Genomic DNA, 18,574 nt, shown 5'->3' on the forward strand with positions numbered 1-18,574 from the left:
CATCACGCACACAAACTTTCTTTAACATGTTGTTCTTTATATGATCGATATCTCATCAATTGCTTCATAAAAACATAAGAAAATCCCAAATGATAGCAGCAATGGTATCCTGCAGCTACTATCCAAAAAAAAAAGTTATATCCAGTTACAATGTCCCGCCAGATAAACGCCTTGATGTCGAATCTATCCGTCCGATCGATTATTCTTTCTCATTAATTGACTCGCTTATTTGGTGATGAAGCCAAGGTAATCAGCAACGATCAGTGTAACCATACTAAAAAGTCAAGTCAGCGAATTATTCATCAACACTCAGAAACGGCGAGGACACTTACGCGTGAGGGGCGATGCGGATGTAGTATGTGCCGAAACCACGGTAGAAGCGGCCGAGACCTTCTTGCCTGGCAACTTTGGAGAAGCAGTCCATCATGCTTCGGTAGGGGAGCTTGCCGTCGGGACCCTTGGATTGCTTTTGCAGACGTGTCTTGACAAAGTCAAAAGGCAGTGAGAAGAAGGAAGCGAAGAAACCGGCAACAGCACTGGCAGTGAGAGTCTGGGTTCGGGCGGAGAGATCGGTGTTCTTCTTGAGCTGGACCTTGGCCTCACTGAAGAAAGCAAGCTGACCAAAGTTGAGAGCCATGGCGCGGGCGACTGTGGGAGCAGCACCGGCCCAAAGAGCACCGACACCTTCACTCTTTGCGATACTGGTGAGGGCGTCAATAACGGACTTGTAGTTCTTTCTCTCGGCGAGGGGCTTGAGGCCATCACTCTGCATTCGAATGAGGGCGAGATCAGCAGGGTTACCGATCATGGCAGCAATACCACCAGCAGTAAGACCAGCAGTGGCTCTCTCTGAGAAACCGACTGATCGGCCTTCAGTCTTTGCTCGGGCGGAGAGGTTCTTCATCAGTGTGTCGAACATGCCTAAGCGGGCGGTGGTGTAGACGGCCTGGCGCAAAAGACCTGCTGATAGACCTGTGTAAAGGTCAAGGAACTTTCCACTCGCGATGATCTGTCGAGTGACAGCCAAGGGACTAGGCTTGGGGCCAGTGGCAGTTCCCTCGCCAGCAAGTTGAATGCGGACCTTGACCATGTCGACAGGCTGGATGACTGTGGTGGCTACCATACCGCTGATACCACCGTTGATGAAGGGAAGGGCGGCCTTCATGAGAGGTGTGTGAAGAATATCATTGGCGATGGCAGCCGAGTCACCTCGTGCCTTGGAGCGAGCTGATTCAGCTGCTTGCTTAAATGTCTGGCTCATGATGGATATGTGTAGGTGAATTCGGTTCGAAGAGGTCGATCTAAACAAAACTAGGTCGATTCTTGTTGTCTAGGAAGATGGGTAGGCAAAGGTGTTCGAGGCTGGTCTGGTGTAAGTACAAGTTCAGATGCAAGTCGTGGGCATGATTGGGCCTTTATAATATCATGACTGCTTGTACAGGACAGTACCGATCACTACCGACTACAGTACAATCAGGTTACAGCCATCTTTCAGGAACCGAAGACATCCGAAAGCCAGACCAAACCAGTGACATAGCGCTTGAGCTTGAGCTTGGCTTTGGAAATGGATGCCCGGGCCTGAAGTGCCTTTGGCGTGGGGGACATTGAGTCTTGTCTTGGGGGGTCTGAAGGTGAACTCAAGGGGTGTGTGCAGATGACGAGAGCCAGGCATGAACATGAACGGGGCGGGGGTAGATTCCCGCTGCTGGGGTCCCTCCCGCGGCACAGGCACAGTGGGCCTTCCCCGCCATGTCTTAGGCTTTGCAGCTGGAGATGGAGCATCAACAGAAACAGAAAAGAGCTTACCAAAGAATAAACAGAAGAAAGAGATCGATATCCGAGGGTATGAAGGTATTGTATGCTTCCGCGACTAATTGCCGTTGAGTATTAGATACAGCGACAAACAGGAAACAAAAACGACTGCCGAGGAGAGAGCTTACGATTGAAAGGCGAAATGGAAGCCCTCTGATACAAGGCACGAAGCCACTTGTTGGAGGTTGAGCAGAGGGAGTTTTCGGAAGTATTAATATTGAGATCCCAAGGAAACAGCTTTGGGCGTCTCAACAACAATGTTCCAGTGTAGCTCGGTACTGTAGCAGGGCAAAAAAGAGGCTTTATGATCGGCGTCACGTACAAATGATGGAAGGAAGAGCAGCAGGATGTGGGAGGGAAGCAAAGAATTAAAGAGCAGCAAGCAACACGAGAGGATGGGCTATTGATACCTCTTTCAGATGGTCCAAGGAAAGAGGGGGATCTCTCCGAACGACCGAGAGAAAGGCGAAACGATACCATTTCTACGGATACTGCTACATCGAGAGCACGAGACCTGCTTGTGATGTTGATCCAGCTCAGCGTCGTGAAGCTGGCGCGTTCGATATCAACCACTGACGACCCTCCACCAGAGGACGAGAAGGGCGCCCTCCGAGCCAGTCACAAAAGGACGTCACATACCAAGGTTCAGTCCGTCAAAGGTGTACAGTATCACAGTGAATAAAGAGAAGACGCGTTCAGCTTTGCAGTACAGTGTGTATGGGCAGCGGGCTATCGGCTTTTGTCTAGAATGCGGGGAAGAAGGAGCGTTTTCGTCAATGATTGAAGCGGGTTAATGACATGATGATCAAAGTCCCGTAGTCTGAAAGCTACTACGCGTTGCTTGGCCAATTCAAGTTGTAATCAATGATGTTGGTGCTTCGGGATTGACAACCCCTCATTCCATGTTGGTATAACCAGAGCTGTAGCAGCAGAAGCTGTGGCATTTGGTAGAGTAAGAATAGCTAATTATAGAAGTGGTATCTGTTGAAATGTATCTTGAATTGATTGCAAAGCTGTCGTGTCTGTACCTTAAGCTTTGGTCTGCTTATGTTGGCAAATGGGGGGCTGGTTTTACCTATCTGAAAGCAATTAAGCGTCCTCTCTATGGCTGGAGTTGGAGCTGCAGCAACACCAGGCGTGGAGGATCAAGCAAGTTGCAGCGTAGCAAGTCACATGTACTAAGCCAAGGTCTGGGCTTTCGTCTAGATGAACTCTAGCAATGACGCAACAGACGGTAATAAACGGGGGCTTTCTCATTGGCTGCGCAGTATGATATCAACAACATTAGATATTGTTGTGACTCGATATCAATACAACATATCTTGATGGTCATACCTTTACAGATTGATTGTGCTCTCTTCATTTGATACTCAACAACTGAACCGTCAGCATGGCTCCTCCCAGTGGATGTTGGTGGATACAGGCGTCTACACTGCCGAACCGGACATGACTCCACTACAGCTACCGATTTACAGCTCCACAGAGTCTATTTCGTCTCTGTTGACTGTTGACTGTTGACTCGATTAAACGTCTTTACATACTTCAATACCGTCCTCTAGCTTTTATTCTGGCAATTACAACTCAAGTACTCATGAAATACCCAAAACTTGTTTATATCATGACAGCCCCCAACACCTAAACTGCTCAATAACATGCAGCTAATTCCCAGCTAGTCTAGAATCTCATTCCCGTCTCACCCCCGGTCGTCATCGGAAACCAAACAAGGGTCGTTTGAGACTAGGACATTGAAGTCCTTGAGATGATACAAGGATAAACTACTGTACGTAACAAATGGGAAATATTCTTCTTCACCGGGCGTCTAAAGTAGTAGCCATCGTCTAATTAAAGCCGCAACACTGGTCCGTGTTCATATCTGATATCCTCGGTTATGAGACTTTCAACGCGTCACTTGTGAGGATGCCGTGGAACATAATCCGAGGAACGTGCAACTTTGTTGAACTTGGTCAAGATATTGCGCAGATGTATTCGCTCACAGGTAACTTGGGCACAGAGTATTCATCTTCACATGCAAACTGTCTCTCATAGCCAACCTTCCCAACAATAGATATCCTACCAGTTCAAAGCGGCCCGTTTCTTCCAACGTAATCTGCAACATGCTGTAAACGCTCAACAACGAAATACACCTATCAAACCACGAGTGGGTTCACTCTAAGCCCTGAAACTGAGCCTCAACCCAAGATACCTGGTCATGGTGGTGTCTCTAAAAAGACAAGGTGTGGAATCGGGAAATTCCATCATGGCTCAGTACGCTCTTGCAAGTCCGGTACAGAATCCGAGGAGGCTTACTCCGAGGAGAACGAATCCGAAATAAATACCGATAAGCAGACCGCTAGACCTATCTTATCACAAGGCAATAATGAACAAGCATGTGAATTGGGTTGGGGCTTCAACAAATGTCTGGTCCTTGTCTCCAACAGAGAAAAGAAATAAATAAAAATTGGAGTTGAGACATGAATCAAATTCTCATGATGGAATGAACCCCAACCCCCAAAGATGTTCAGCCCTGTAAGATTGACCCCAAAATCACGATATTTGTTCTCTTTTTCTTTTTTGCAGTGGTTAGCAAGACATGTTGCCGTCTCAAATCTCTCGTGGCTTCACTGGTATCTTTGGTTTCACATGTTTATTTGCTCTAGAGTTTGCTGGATAGCCCCTTGGGCTTTGATAACGAACAGGTGGATACATGTTGAGGCATCATGACAATGGCCGTTTAGAGTATTTGGGGGTTTGAAACCAGCACTCACCACAATTTGTTACGCCATGATACGGTAAGAAACGGGTATCAACGCTTCACAACTTTGCATAGAGTTTCTGTCGTAAGGATTCTCTACAGGGTTACTCCATCTCATCCCCCAAAAGCACTCCATCTTCATGATATATTGATACCAAGGCCCCCAGATTTCTCCGCCAAACTCACCCGGTTTCGACCGTAATGCTTGGCGGTTCATTACGTCTCCAACAATGCCAAGAATCATGCCTCATCTAAAAAGGGTCTTGTTGTCTAGTTGGTCGGAGATGTAAATTTTGTAACGTCGTATCCCTTGAGCTATGTCCTAGATAACATGCTAGTAGGGAGCTGGTTGGTGATTGTATAAACCGGGTTTTGATGTGCGAAAACACCAATTACCCCTACCAAAAATATGTATTTCCTTTTCTTTCTCTAACCCAACCGAAACATTATTCGATACTGATAATCCATGCTTTGTGATGTCTTGTCTGGCTCAACACCAACTACCAAGTGGGCCTCCGGACTTTAACTTGCGAGAATACACTCCTTTTTGTTCCCTTGTCAGCGATCCATGCAGTCTAGATCCACACTCTCCAACGATATTTCACTGATTTGATTGATGTTTTATGTCGTTACTTGCCTTGTAACTTTGTCACGGTAACTAATCGGCATCTCATCGAACCGAGCCGCATGGGGAGCCTTTCGGATCACGAGATGGAGCAACGTGCATTGACTTCTAAAAAGTTTCTCGGAAAACAAGGGTCCTGATGATTCTTTTACTTGATTTACGGCTTATAGTGACAGCATAGTCTATTTTGCATGTTAAAACCTCCATCTTGTCAAAGAATTAGGACTTATATCATCTAGGCCCGAGGTTATGATGAGAATGCACTTCATTTATATCACTCTACCAAGCGAAAGCTAATATCACTGCCAAGAAGGTAACCTTGCAGGTAGAGATGATGAGCTATTAAAAATATTACTACCGAACACTGCCGCGGGTATCTTGACATAACAAAGAACTATGAATGACGTATCAACATGCGTGTGAACCCAATATCAAGAAGAGCAGTATGGACATCCTCAAAGAGTACGTCTCGGTCGATATCCGAAGACGTGTAAGTTCAATGTTCAAGATGTAACGGAGATACAAAAGTAAAGTTTCAATTACAGAGGATCCCTCGGTTTGATCGTGGAGTTTAAGTAGACTCATGATGCCTTGTGTTTCTTCGTAGGCATCATGACTGAGCATACACATTAGCTTTACTAACTGGCAATTATCCAGAACTTTGGGCAAGAAAGCCTCCATGGTTACGACTCTAAGAGTAGCAACGCATGAGTAATCTACCGAAATACTGTATTTATTTTGTTATATAACGATATAAAAGGCAATTTGGTTCATGTCAGTCGATCTCCCGTATGCATTTAAAGTGAACCCCACTATCGCAATATGGAAATGGGTGAAGCAAATGTCGCGGACCTAGCATTTGTTTTCGCACTATGCTTCGCAACCTTACTACCCCACAGTCATACAGTTATCGCGTTATCGCTCGCACTCAAAAGTTTTATTGCAGCCCCGATATAGAACTTTTTGCGACACAGCAGAAGCCATCGTCAACCACCATAAAAAAGACCCAACAATGCCCAAACGAAAGCGCGGAGAACCCAATCTTGGGGAGAAGCTTGAGAAGCATTGCAACGATGTTTCCAAGGCACTCAAAGCCGCAAAGGGTCTAGAGCGCCAACGATACAGCAAAAGACTTCACGAAGATGGAGTCGAGCCCGAGAAGAAGGAAAGATTGGAACGAGAGGTGACTGTCCTAAAGGTAAGAATCGTCCACATTTATCGCATTCACATTTTTCTAACTTGGGGGTTTAATAGTCGCTTGATCTTCATCAAACCGCTCGCGCTCACTTGTACTCGTCGATCCTCAAAGTCAAGGACCTCGCCGCATCGCCCCAGCTTCCCCAAGAGATCCGTACTGGCGTTCCCAAGCCCGAACTCACACCCGAAGAACAAGCTGCTCTGCACAATGTCACCAGCGGACTGTACAACCGCGAACTCGTCAAGCAAGCCGTCACTCGTGCCATCACCACATTTTGTCAGGCCCTCGACGTTCCTCCACCCGGAAAGGCGAAGCGTGTGCGAAAATCCAAGAAGGAAGAAAAAGAGGAGCAGCCATGCGACAGGATAGAAGAGGAACCCAAGCCAGAGTTCAAGCAAGACGTGCGCGCATCGATCGAGAAGGAAGAGGAAGAGGCTGAATCGGAATTCGAGGGTTTCTCGGATCACGATGATGATCCTGCTCAGGAACCTGAGGATGTTGATAGCGAGGATGCAGCGGACGAGGAGAAGGCCTTGTCAAAATACGATCATTTACTAGGCGGATCTTCAGATTCAGATGACGATGATGATTTCGATCTTGAGAGATACGCGCAATTCAAGGGCAAGGAGCAGGTGAACCTCGACGACATTTCTGACGGTGGCTCAGACGCAGCACCCAGTCTCGGTTCCGGCTCAGAATCAGAAGAGGAATCAGGCGAAGAAGAGAAACTCTCCATCTCAGCATCCCCTTCACCGCCGCCCGCAAAGAAGAAGAAGAGCAAAGAAAAGGCAGCACCCGCCAGACCCACCACCTCGACTTTCCTACCTACGCTCATGGGCGGTTACATCTCCGGCTCCGAGTCTGCCTCAGACGTTGACGTCGCGCCTGCTAAGAAACGTCTCGGCCAAAAACAACGACAGGCTATCTGGGAAAAGAAATTCGGCAACAAGGCCAAGCATCTGCAGAAGCCAGCCTGGGAATCAAAGGGCGGTCGCGATTCTGGCTGGGATGGCAAGCGTGGTGCCGTAGAGGCCGGAGATGGTCCAAGAACACCCTGGAAGAAGGGCATTCGTAACCCTCTTGCTGCTAAGCAGGGCGGGGAGAGTAAGCCTGAGGTGAAGAGGCCACCACCAAAGAAGGATGATGAAGGAGTCCTGCATCCTAGTTGGGTGGCGAGGAAGCAGGCCAAGGACGCGGAAAAGACAGCGGCGTTTGCGGGATCAAAGATTACTTTTGACTAGGCGTACATAGAGCATAGCGATACCAGGGGTCAATAAAAGTTGGTTATATACATGTCATGTTTCCTTTCGTTATGAGGGTGTTCTATGCTGTACATGCACAGGCAGCCCTCCCTCCATAGGCAAAGTCAAGCTACTTTTGCTCACTCTCTCACCCTCAAACGCAGGCTCAAAACTGAATAGAGGGACTAATCTTGCCAGTGTCTGTACCGCAACCAATTCTGCCATCTTCTTTCCCAGACAGACTCGTGGCCCACCATTGAAAACAGGAAACTCGGCTGCTGGACGTTGAGCAACGGTCACGTCTCCGGTTGGTGATGTAGTAAGCCAGCGCTCAGGGCGGAAATCATCTGCATCTGAACCCCATGTAGTGTGTGAACGTCCCATCGCCCAAGCGCACCAGACCACGATAGCACCGGCAGGCAAGAACGTCTCGTCTGGGAGGGTGGTTGCTCGTTGGGCTTGCTTGATTTCGAAGGGTATGGGAGGTCGAAGACGGAGTGATTCATAAAAGACGGCCAGAACGTATGGTAGTCGTACTGGTGTGAGGCGTTCAGGGTCATTCCCAGTAGAAGATGTGGCGCTGTCTTCATCTTGTAGATTTTCCACGGATTGGCGTAGCTTGGTCGCTACATGCGGATTCTTCATGAGAAGATACAACGTCCACGTCAAGGCCTGTGCGACAGTGTCTCTCCCAGCTGAAAGATAGTTCAGCGCAGCATCTGCCACCAGAGCCTCATCGCCAATGGAATCGAGCAGAGATTGTATAAGACTCCCCGGGGCGTCAGACTGAGTCTTTCCCTCTGTTTCCTTCCAATCAGCCACAGCACTTGTAACGATTCGCTTCCCGTACGCTTTAACAGTCGCGATTGATCGTCGCATTCGAGCTCCGGTAAACATCTCAGTAAGAAACCACAACGGATTCTGGAACCTCTCAGCAGTAGCCCCAGAAGCGTGCTCAAAAGCAACAGTAAAGTCATCGTCAGCGTGCATTTCCATGTTATACGCCATACGTCCCATCAACTGCGTCGTAACCTCATGAACCACAGCCTGCAAATCCACCACTTCCTTTGTATCCGTCTTTGATTCAAGAACACCTATAGCTTGATCAAGGTACTTTGGCAATCTCTCATTCGTCAAAGTCTTCAAAGCCGCCGCAGAAAGGAACCGCAGTCCCGCCTTGCGCTGCAACCTCCAGAACTCGCCATCGACGTTGATGATACCATGACCGAAAAGATCCCAGGAGCGCTGCTTGAAGAAATCGCCTTTTTCAAAGACGCCTTCATTGCGGAAGATAAAGTCCAGGTTTTGAGGATCGTTGACGATAACACCTGGTGGTAGGGAAGGGACGGTTATGTGAAGGGTTTCATAGCCGTAGAGATGCTCAACACGGTGAAACCAAGAAAAGAGCTTTTGACGAGGTTGAAGAAATATGATTCCGTTCCCTACAAGGGGAAGTGTGTTTGGAGGTTTTCTGTATGAGTGGTTAGTTGACGTTGATTGAGATGGTGATGGTGAGCATAGGGTAAGTTGGGTGAGAAGCGACAAACCTGAGAGGCTCGCCATTGCGAGTGATTTTTGCACTTGTTTTCTCCCAAATGTACAGAAGCGTTATTATCACTGCCGTTAGGATGAATCCATCTCGAAGGTTGACGCTAAGAAGGGCCATGGTTGGCCCAATTGTGGTAATAGGTTGCAAGGTAGAAGTTGTCCCGGTTTCACGGACTCCGAACGAACGGGATCATGATGTAACCACAAATCGATCCATTGAACAACAGAAACTTGTTTGTTTTATCTACAGAGTGTTTCGATGATTAAAATAGATATTCTTGTGAATATCTCAATTGTTTTGGTAAAAAAAAAATTGTGCGAGTACTGGTCCTACATTACAGTAATTGCCATCGTCTGGAATATGAGCTGATGTTTTCGCTCCTCGTATTCGCCAACAACAAAAACGACAACACCTCCAACTACAAACATACAATCAATATCTAGATCAGCTAAAAAGAAGATCATCGGCATATAAATTCCCCCGTCGGTGGGATTGACATAAGCCCACCACATCAGCGGGATGACGTTGCAACCGAGGGCACCAAAAACACGTCTAGCCAGGGGCGAGCCAACCAAGTTTCAGCATTAGTTTCACACATCATTAATTGAAAAGTCATCCCAATTCTCGCGTTCGGTTAGAACGATCCGAATATCTTTTCTCTCTAAACTGCGCCTGAATGAACGCGTATAGATACTAACTAGATAGATAAATAAGCCAAACTTTGTTTATTGAAAGCCATCATATGATAACGACAGAATAGGCAGCTCATATCGTACATAAGCCTTTGTCTTTATCTGCATCGCATGGAATTCCCCCTTCGTTTAACCCCTCCAAACAATACCCGAGACAGTACTGTTACATGCTTTGCCTTGGTTGCCTCGCTGTTCCCTTTGGGTGTTGTGCTGTCACCATAAACAAATTCCTCTCCTTCCACTTCCATATCAACATCGTGTCCTGTTTTTCCTACCCAATTCTTTCTCAATCACCATCTCTCATACTCATACTTCCCCTCTCTTTGCTTTACCCCTGCATTCATCCTGCAGCTACCCCCCTAGCTCTGTCATCAAGATAGCGTCATCGATTAAACTCACGCGGACAAAAGACGAACGAGATAACAGACAATATTAACGATTAAACACGTCAACGATATTGTTTTTCCTCAAGCGAATATACCAATTGAGTGTGCTCAACCTCGTTATTTCATCTGGTCTTACTGGAGATAACGTTCCAACGCTGAATTGCTCACTTACTCTACATTTTATTCTGTCGTCGCAACCTTACGAATTGTTGAGGACACAAACGCCACAACTTTCACCAAAGCTTCAGTCATGGCAGCCCCAAGCGCATTTGGAGAGCTGGGTCTCTCCATCATTGGCCTCAGTGCCGAGTATCCGCCTCATTCTCTAGATTATACTTGCCTCAATACCCTTGGCGAGAGATTCTATCCTGATACGCCTTCGTAGGTCAAATTTCCGAACCATGACTGCCTATCTCGCTTGCTAATCATATCATGGTAGTATGCAAAAAGTCCTTACAATCAACAGATACACTGGAATTGACTCACGATCGTCTATTGGAACGCCTGAACACCCTGCCGTAAACAAAAAAGATGCCCCGTCAATAGCAGAGCTCCACAGCATATTCCAATCTGACGGTGTTCCACTCGCGATTCGAGCCGCTCGCAAGGCTATTGACGAAGCCAAGATCGATACGCGATTCATCACACACATAGTCGCCACAACATGTACCGACAGCGCAAATCCAGGTTTCGATCACTTTGTCGCAAAAGGTCTGGGCATAACACATGGCGTTGAGAAGGTCTTGTTGCACGGTGTAGGTTGTAGTGGAGGACTGGCGGCTCTTCGAACAGGCGCAAACCTAGCTCTGGGTCATAAAGCACGGGGACTGCCCGCGCGCGTTCTATGCGTAGCACTAGAAGTCAGCACCACTTTGGTGCGCAGTGAGCTGGACAGCATCAACGAGCTGCAGCAGACGAGGATAGGCGCATGCCTGTTCTCAGACTGCGGTAGCGCCGTCGTATTGAGCAATGGTATCGGTGAGCCCTCTGAACCTGTATATGATCTGCTCGGTTGGGATCACAGGACTATCCCTGATACAGAGGAAGACCTGGGCTTTGACGTTCACCCAGCTGGTACGTTTTAACCACACCGATAACCACACCGACTGGCCCAAGGATGATACTAACATAGTACAGGCTGGAAAGTCATACTCACACCCCGCGTACCCAAGCTCACTGCTGCCTCGATTGGCCCAGCTTTCAGTGACCTCAAAGCTTCTCTACCGCAATTGCCCTCGGGCTACCAGAACGCTGCCGATTTCGACTGGGCCATGCATCCTGGTGGTGCTACCATTCTTTCCGGCGCTGAGAAAGTCATGGACATCACGCCAGAACACATGCGAGCAAGCTACGACACTTACATCAACCACGGAAACTCGAGTTCTGCCACAATCTTCAGTGTGATGGACCGTCTGCGCTCAAAAGATATGGATGCCCTTGCGCCTGACGGACGAGTGCGCGACTACGTCGTCGGATGTGCTTTTGGTCCCGGCATAACAGTTGAGATGTGTATGATGAAGCGAAACATGGCCCATAGGACGACTGTAACTGGCCTTCAAACACCGCCAGAGACTCCAGCCGAAACCGAATCGGAGCCAAGTGAGGCCGGAGACGGAGACGAGTGGGGCGCCGAGAACAGCGGGTCTCCGGCCGAGCGGAACTCTGCATCTGCGTATGAGTCGCAGGATCAGTATGCGAGATTTGTTACTGAGTCGTTAGAACATCTAGATCTCGATTAGCATGGCAAAAGAACGTGATGGCTTGCCTTGATTATCGGAATGCATTAGTGATCCATGTGTTTGGACATGGGCAAAACAATATGATGGTAGAAATAATGATGCTTCGTACACTCGTACGTTTATTACAAGGAAGACGATCCACAAACTGATTCCAGATCGAGCCACTTGATACTTGCCAAAGTTGCCAAGACCTGAGTCAGGGTAATAATATCCAATAGATACATGTCATGATAGTCTCAGGAACCTGCCAATGTACCCTAGATTGCGAGGCTGCCAAGAAATAGTTTCACTTGTTGCCGAATACATTACCAATTTCAGCGATATCCGCTTTCGGATATAGTGAGGGAACTCATGAATGACATGACACATCTGAGCATGTCTCAGTCCAATGTTGAGCACTGTTGAAGTTTCGAACGCGAATCGACCCAAACTGCTGGCTTGGCTAGACCATCTAATTTCTTGTGATCCCTACAGCTCCATGGTTGATTTGACAGAAACAATGGATGACCCGGCTAATAAACAATGACAGTTTATTGGTTCAATAAGGATCTTGGTGATCCTAGCGGTCTGTTCGCATATTAGTTGGGGTTTATCTTAAGATCGCTTGGCAACTCATGATACATGTTTATCGCGCCCTCACTTTAACGCCAATGATCAAAATCCGTGCAGACCAGGGTTAGAACCGCAAGCGTCAGTTGACATGTAAGGGGAAGGGTAAGAGGGTCCCGTGGAGAGAAGGGCGCGAATGACAACAAACGTACCCAGAATTGTCTAGAACGTCTTTGTCTTGGTGTCTTCCTATACTAGAATCGTAAAACAAAAAGACTTGCCCAGCAGGGAGTGCACTCGCTGTATGAGGAATCGCTATGAGTCATGAAAAGTAAGTTGCCGAGAGTCCTCCACTCTGACGTGAATAAGATCGTCCAAGCGCGTGTTCTCGAGGCTGAAATACCTTGACAAAGGGACCGCACCGGTATCTTCATTTCAGATGCCGAGGTTAGTGGATGTTCGGCAATAAAACAGACACGCTAACCAGTAGGGTATATTCCTCAAGCACAGTTTTGAGCTTGGTCGCTTAATCGTCTGTTAATATGACTTTAGCCCAACCTATCAGTTTTGACACATTCATCCTGAGCCATCTTGACAGTTTTATGTCGACGATTCAGGATGCGTGCATAAGGTCGGGGTAGCATCGCGAGAAGCAACCTTGAAATGGGTTAGCTGCCGCGGAGGCTGCCAAATTACCGGTAAAGTAAGTATAAGAGGAATATGGGGCTTGCCGTGTTGTATGTAACTTACATCACCAGAGCTGTGGAGACCATCTGGGTGGGTTCTGCCCCATAGTGTTCTCAGCTTGAACTTGCCAAGTGGGCGAATTGATCAACCGTTCCACCTCGTGGCATCGACAACGCTAAGGCTCTCTGACCATGTGTCTGTGTCCCTTGTGCGTCTGTGTCCCTGAAACATGCCTTTATCGGGATGGGACCCAAGAAACAGGATGAGGATTGACTAGTCAAACGGTTCATCGAGTGAGTTCATGGCCAACTCAAAAGCCACCGACTGACCCAAAAGTAGCACGCCCAATCAGAGATGAGTGGGAAGCATCCATACAAGTCTCGAAACAGGAACTCGTCTTGAGAGTTGAGAAGCACCCTGTGGCTTGCAGATTTGACAACACAGTCCCCACTCACACTAGCATGGTAGTTGGTGAAGTTTCCCGCAGATAGTTGACGGTGACATGACTATCATAGTGACACGAGCCGGGTTCAAGGCGTATGGGAAACGAACGTGGTTTTGTGGGTTTAAGCTCTCGTGCACGGCGCGCAAAATGGCTTTTTGGCGGCCCAGCAATGGGGATGAGGCTTGGAGTTTGAATTCGAGAAGCGAAGCTTACACACATGGCTTTCCGCGGACGATCTTTCGACGCTATCGAAACACACGGTTCCATGGAAACTGGCCCTTCGAGGCTTTAAACTGGTGAGGTGAAGATCTAGTCTCACACCTTGTTCGAAATCCCCGATGTGTGCAGCAGCGGGGGTGGCACCAAGTATCTTTGAAGCATAGACAAATGCTCAGTGGCGTGCGATACCGGCCTGCTCGCTTCGAGACCGCGCTATATACAGTTGACGTTTGGTCAGGCAGCTAGGGTAAGGATACCCCTTAGGGAAACCGGCAGCGCACAGCTGAAGAGTCTACGCCAAGAGAGTATCAAGACTGTGACTGAAGCTAAGCGTGCGGCGTGATAGGAGGGCCGCGTTCCAGGGAAGCTAGAGGGTGTCTTCAATCTCCACATGTAAGGCAGAGAGCATGGGCGTGGGCGCTCTGAAGAGTTGATAGTCGAAATGCTCAGTGCCTTGGGGCAGTTGTTTAAGTTGAAGGAGTTCCCCTGGGCGATTGTGGCAGGAATGTCCTATTACACCATCGACGAATCGCAAGCGAAGAACATATCAAAGGATTATACGAAAGCCGAATCGACATTCGCTGTATCAACTGAACAATTGATGAATGTATCTTCAGCCAACGCTTATCAACACGTCCACCACTCGAGAGCTGCATAAGTACCATGACAGCATCGGCATAGCTGGAACTCGCCATTTCCCCTTCAACAATCAGTCGACTATTGGGCAAAACAAGACTATTCGAGCTTCGGCACCCGCGGAGCTGTGTTACAAGCTTAATAATCGATCGCTCAACTGACTGGGCTGGATTGGATTGGGGTCGGCTCCGAGACTATACTGAATCCTTGCGGATCCGGAACATCTAAGAGAAGAGGCTTGTGGTTCGGTGCGGCTGAAATTTCCTTTACCGGCAGCACTTGAAGCTTGGCATTGCGACGAAAAACCGGAAATACGGACGAAAAGTCCAATCTTGGTTTGGATGAAGACTGAGGTTGAGGATTATTATTCTGTCTTTGGTGTGATGGAAGGAGACTTGGATGAGGGAGGAGTTCGAGTTGCTGAAGCCGACGATTTCCACAGTAGGAACATTCATTCCGCTCCTGCCGTTGGGAACTATATGGGTCACGTGGAATCGCCTTTAGGCCGTCAGTACCCTGATACGCCCGGACCTGGTAATAACGACGTTGGCACCTGGCGTTGGCATAGGCGAAGGTCACAGCGCCCCGTACAGGGACAAGTTCCAGTCGCTGTAGCCCCAGACTCGACACCCGGACACTTCGCCCAATTCGCGTCACCATTAGCAGTTCGCGCTCACATTCACCCTCAGACTCAAACACATTTTCAGACTCAGGCTTATTCATATCCTCAGACACCAAATACACAACACGCTCATCTTCAATTACAGCACGAACAGATACTCTTTTCACATTCACCTCATTCTCATTCGCCACTTGTCGATAATTCCGCCATAGTAAATGGCCATTTCGGTACCATGGAGCAGATTGAAACACAAGCAAGCGACTTGCGATTCCTTGCCCAAGTACCGGTTTTGAATCCAACCTCAAGTCCATCTCTGGGCCCCGGCTCCGGCGCCGGAAGAGGTGGAACTCCTGCCCGAACCCCCGGAAGTGCCGTGGGAACGTCTGCAGGTGCTGCTATTGCTTACGACAATCAAGCCAGCCCAAGTTCCGCCTCTGTCGGGGACAATTCCGCCCACGGTGCGAGTGCCTCCAATAACAATAAGAGGAAGTCAACAGATGATGGCCAAGGCAATGTTGGGAAGCAGTCGAGAAGCAAAAGAAACAGAGTAAGTTCACTTCATTTGCTATGTCAATATCCTGTCCAAGATACCCAAGAATCAAGATCAGATGAGACAAGGGGCATGTGAGATGTGACATTTTCAGACGATAAGAAGAGAGCCAAGACGAACAACGGAGGCGTGGTTCATCAGCACAGGACTCGACGGCATTCGCCTATCGAAACGTCATGAGTCTTCCGACGTCAACCACTTCGGCTTCCTTGTTGCACCACATGGACAGACCCAAGCTGTCGGGTCGCCCACATAACCCCCCCTGTTCTCTTTGTGATTACTATGTCAACACATCAACCTACTGCACTACAAGGTCACTTGGCTAACACGCGGTCTTCCTTACGGCAGTATATATCAATAGCATGGTCAGTACAACTCCTCACTGCGTATTCTTATCAATGCCATTGGCGCGTAACACAGTGGCACATTCGCGTCCTTTGCTAAGGAAACAATTTTGACTGACAAACTACAGTAACGAATGCAAGAGGCGCAAGATAAAGTGCAACGGCGAAACTCCTTGCCAAAGATGCGGTAACCTTAATCTCGCCTGCCTTTACGCCCCCAACTGCTGTTCTGGAAACTTCAAAGAATCGGACGAATTCAAGCAGGTTACATCACAGCTTGGTCGACTTCAAGAAGAAGTCGGCTGGTTACACCAGACAGTCAAGACCATGCAATCCGAGCCCGCCCGTTTCCCTTCAATTGGTGATCGAGCAATGGCCCATAGCCATGGCGCATCGACGATTGCCCATTCACCTTCTCATAGTTCTACTTCATATAACCGCAATGATGGTTCAAAGTATGGTTCGTTCCGAGGCCCTACAAGCATGGCCTTTAGCTTGGATGTTGCCAATAACACCATCAACAACATGGGCTACAAGGGTATCTCTGATGAAGACCAGCATATGAACGAAGGGCTGGGTGCCATGTCCATGCGCCCAATGGATCCCCTCCATGAATTTGACAAGGACGAGATGGTTCGTCTTTGCCGTCTACACGAGGAAGAAATAGGAATTATGTACCCGGTGCTAAACATTCAAAGTGTTATATCCCACGCCAAGGGCATGGCGGCTTTCCTTGAATCTGTTCGGCAGCAAAACCCCAGGGAACTCATCAACGACGACAAGACTCTACAACTCAAGATCATTATGTGTTGTGCCCTGGTAGTCGAAGAACATGGGCATAGCGACAAGGCGATTCGCTTGTTCGACAGTATGGAAACAGTACTCAACCGGAAGCTCATGGCCGAAGCCGCCGATGTTGGAACCATACCGATACTGGCTCTTGTTGCTGGCTACCGGTTCCTATCCAACGACGAAGTTTTGGCGTGGCGCGTTATGGGACATGTTGCCAGATTATGCTTGGAGCTTGGTATTCATCAGAGAACAGGCCTGATGAGGATTCAGGATGAAGAGGAGCGAAAGAACGCTCTGGTTAGCTTTTGGTCAGCCTATGTTCTCGATCGAAGGTGGGCCTTTGCGACTGGCCTTCCTTTCGTCGTTCAAGACGAGGAGATCGATACACTGCTTCCGTTCCCTGTTAGTACCGGATTCATGCCACGTATGGCAAGTTGGCTAATAAGACTATAGGAGGAATACCCATACCTCGTCGCCATGATTACATATTCCCGCATAGGAGCAAAGGTGTGGCGACAGGTTGCTCATTTTGGGCCGATTCTTGCGCGCGACGTACGTTCCGAGGAGCTGGAAAGCGTTGATCAAGAGCTGCTACAGTGGTATGAACAGATCCCCGAAGAGGTAAAAGTTCGTAACTGGGACAAAGAGAAGCACATCACGTCAACACCGTCGTATAACCTCCAACGGTTGCGAATCTGGACATATCTGCGCTTGAATCAAGTGAGTATACTGTGAGGAAATTTGAATACAAACTGACAATCATTAGATGCGAATTTGGCTTTACACGCCTGTTCTTCATAGCGCCACAAGCATTGTGGCACACCCTGCACAGTCAGAGCGTGTTGTCGACATTGCCAAAGATACTATCCGCTATCTCAGCCATTTGAACAACACAACAAACCTATACAGGCGTGTGCAGGTCTTCTACCATCAGTTCCTTACATCAGCTATCGCCGTCGTCTTCCTCGCTTCCGTTCACGCCCCAGTCCGGTTCAGTGCTAATTGCCGCGAGGAGTTCTATATGGCTCTGGAGCTGGTGAAGGATCTCTCCGCTAAGAGTTGGGCCTCACAACGGCTGTGGCGGACAATTAGATCGCTCAAAGACGTGGCACCCCGATTTGGATTGAACCCTGAGGACGATCCGCAGTCAACAGCTGCATTGGGAATGATAGGGCTTGCGCGAGGCCACATGGATCAACAACAAACGTTCCGTAAACCCTCAATACCAGGCCAACAATCATCAACAGCGACACCAGATCCATTGGCTCAGAACGGATCGCGTATCCAGGCCGAGATGTCTCGCATGTTTGAAGGGTATGTGGGCTTGAATGGTTTCCAATATAGCGAGAACGATGGTCAAGGACAAGGCTCCAACAATGAAGTATCCGAGCCACCGAATGGCATGTTTGGAATCGACGGTACGGTCTTTCCACAATTTAAGGACATGTATTAGCGATATACATTGCGAAAAGCTAGATGATTATGATGTCTGGATATAATACCCTTTAACTCGATTGGCCTTGATTATTTGCTAGCATTATTGCAAGTGACAACCAGAAGAAGGATCTAGCAATGAATAGTATAATAATAGTAACAAATGAGTACATTCCACCTGTTGGCAGCCTCTAGAGTAAAATCAGCTAGCATCACGCCTCATAGTTCTGCGACTAGACACGATACAGTGAATTTCGCAGGTCAATTTAAACGGGAATTAGACAATTAGAGAAGCCATCAAC

At 48.2% G+C, this 18,574-nt stretch overlaps 5 protein-coding genes across 5 annotated transcripts; 3 read left to right on the plus strand and 2 right to left on the minus strand.

The window, feature by feature from the left end:
* Positions 1–125: 125 nt before the first annotated feature.
* Positions 126–1,358, minus strand: EDB82DRAFT_128759 (mitochondrial carrier domain-containing protein). Its single transcript, XM_025733341.2, has 2 exons — positions 333–1,358; positions 126–274 (listed from the first exon to the last, which is right to left on the minus strand). Exons 1-2 carry the CDS (start codon positions 1,259–1,261, stop codon positions 226–228), a joined length of 978 nt encoding a protein of 325 aa, XP_025584258.1. The 5' UTR covers positions 1,262–1,358; the 3' UTR covers positions 126–225.
* A 4,782-nt stretch (positions 1,359–6,140) lies between these two features.
* On the plus strand, positions 6,141–7,658 carry EDB82DRAFT_573850 (Bud-site selection protein). Its single transcript, XM_025733343.2, has 2 exons — positions 6,141–6,387; positions 6,444–7,658. Exons 1-2 carry the CDS (start codon positions 6,202–6,204, stop codon positions 7,626–7,628), a joined length of 1,371 nt encoding a protein of 456 aa, XP_025584259.1. The 5' UTR covers positions 6,141–6,201; the 3' UTR covers positions 7,629–7,658.
* A 4-nt stretch (positions 7,659–7,662) lies between these two features.
* EDB82DRAFT_128846 (cytochrome P450) lies at positions 7,663–9,400 on the minus strand. The gene is made up of 2 exons (XM_025733344.2): positions 9,176–9,400; positions 7,663–9,099 (listed from the first exon to the last, which is right to left on the minus strand). Exons 1-2 carry the CDS (start codon positions 9,292–9,294, stop codon positions 7,698–7,700), a joined length of 1,521 nt encoding a protein of 506 aa, XP_025584260.1. The 5' UTR covers positions 9,295–9,400; the 3' UTR covers positions 7,663–7,697.
* A 1,105-nt stretch (positions 9,401–10,505) lies between these two features.
* Positions 10,506–11,994, plus strand: EDB82DRAFT_523210 (thiolase-like protein; the record flags this gene model as incomplete). Its single annotated transcript, XM_025733345.1, has 3 exons — positions 10,506–10,636; positions 10,695–11,329; positions 11,393–11,994. 3 exons carry the CDS (start codon positions 10,506–10,508, stop codon positions 11,992–11,994), a joined length of 1,368 nt encoding a protein of 455 aa, XP_025584261.1.
* A 2,941-nt stretch (positions 11,995–14,935) lies between these two features.
* Positions 14,936–18,516, plus strand: EDB82DRAFT_495249 (uncharacterized protein). The gene is made up of 5 exons (XM_065608506.1): positions 14,936–15,699; positions 16,051–16,067; positions 16,175–17,240; positions 17,292–17,558; positions 17,605–18,516. The coding sequence occupies exons 1-5, from the start codon at positions 15,010–15,012 to the stop codon at positions 18,289–18,291; spliced, it is 2,727 nt and encodes a 908-aa protein (XP_065464535.1). The 5' UTR covers positions 14,936–15,009; the 3' UTR covers positions 18,292–18,516.
* Positions 18,517–18,574: the final 58 nt, after the last annotated feature.

Source organism: Fusarium venenatum (genome assembly GCF_020744135.1).
Source record: "Fusarium venenatum strain MPI-CAGE-CH-0201 chromosome Unknown EDB82scaffold_2, whole genome shotgun sequence".
In the NCBI taxonomy this organism is placed as follows: Eukaryota; Fungi; Ascomycota; class Sordariomycetes; order Hypocreales; family Nectriaceae; genus Fusarium; species Fusarium venenatum.

Coding starts and splice junctions, on each gene's coding strand:
- EDB82DRAFT_128759 (XM_025733341.2), bottom strand. CDS start 1,261: ATGAGCCAGACATTTAAGCAAGCAGCTGAATCAGCTCGCTCCAAGGCA. Junction 275..332: donor ATCCGCATCGCCCCTCACGC/GTAAGTGTCCTC, acceptor TTGACTTTTTAG/TATGGTTACACTGATCGTTG.
- EDB82DRAFT_573850 (XM_025733343.2), top strand. CDS start 6,202: ATGCCCAAACGAAAGCGCGGAGAACCCAATCTTGGGGAGAAGCTTGAG. Junction 6,388..6,443: donor GAGAGGTGACTGTCCTAAAG/GTAAGAATCGTC, acceptor GGGGTTTAATAG/TCGCTTGATCTTCATCAAAC.
- EDB82DRAFT_128846 (XM_025733344.2), bottom strand. CDS start 9,294: ATGGCCCTTCTTAGCGTCAACCTTCGAGATGGATTCATCCTAACGGCA. Junction 9,100..9,175: donor CGCAATGGCGAGCCTCTCAG/GTTTGTCGCTTC, acceptor CCACTCATACAG/AAAACCTCCAAACACACTTC.
- EDB82DRAFT_495249 (XM_065608506.1), top strand. CDS start 15,010: ATGGGTCACGTGGAATCGCCTTTAGGCCGTCAGTACCCTGATACGCCC. Junction 17,241..17,291: donor ATACACTGCTTCCGTTCCCT/GTTAGTACCGGA, acceptor ATAAGACTATAG/GAGGAATACCCATACCTCGT. Junction 17,559..17,604: donor CATATCTGCGCTTGAATCAA/GTGAGTATACTG, acceptor GACAATCATTAG/ATGCGAATTTGGCTTTACAC.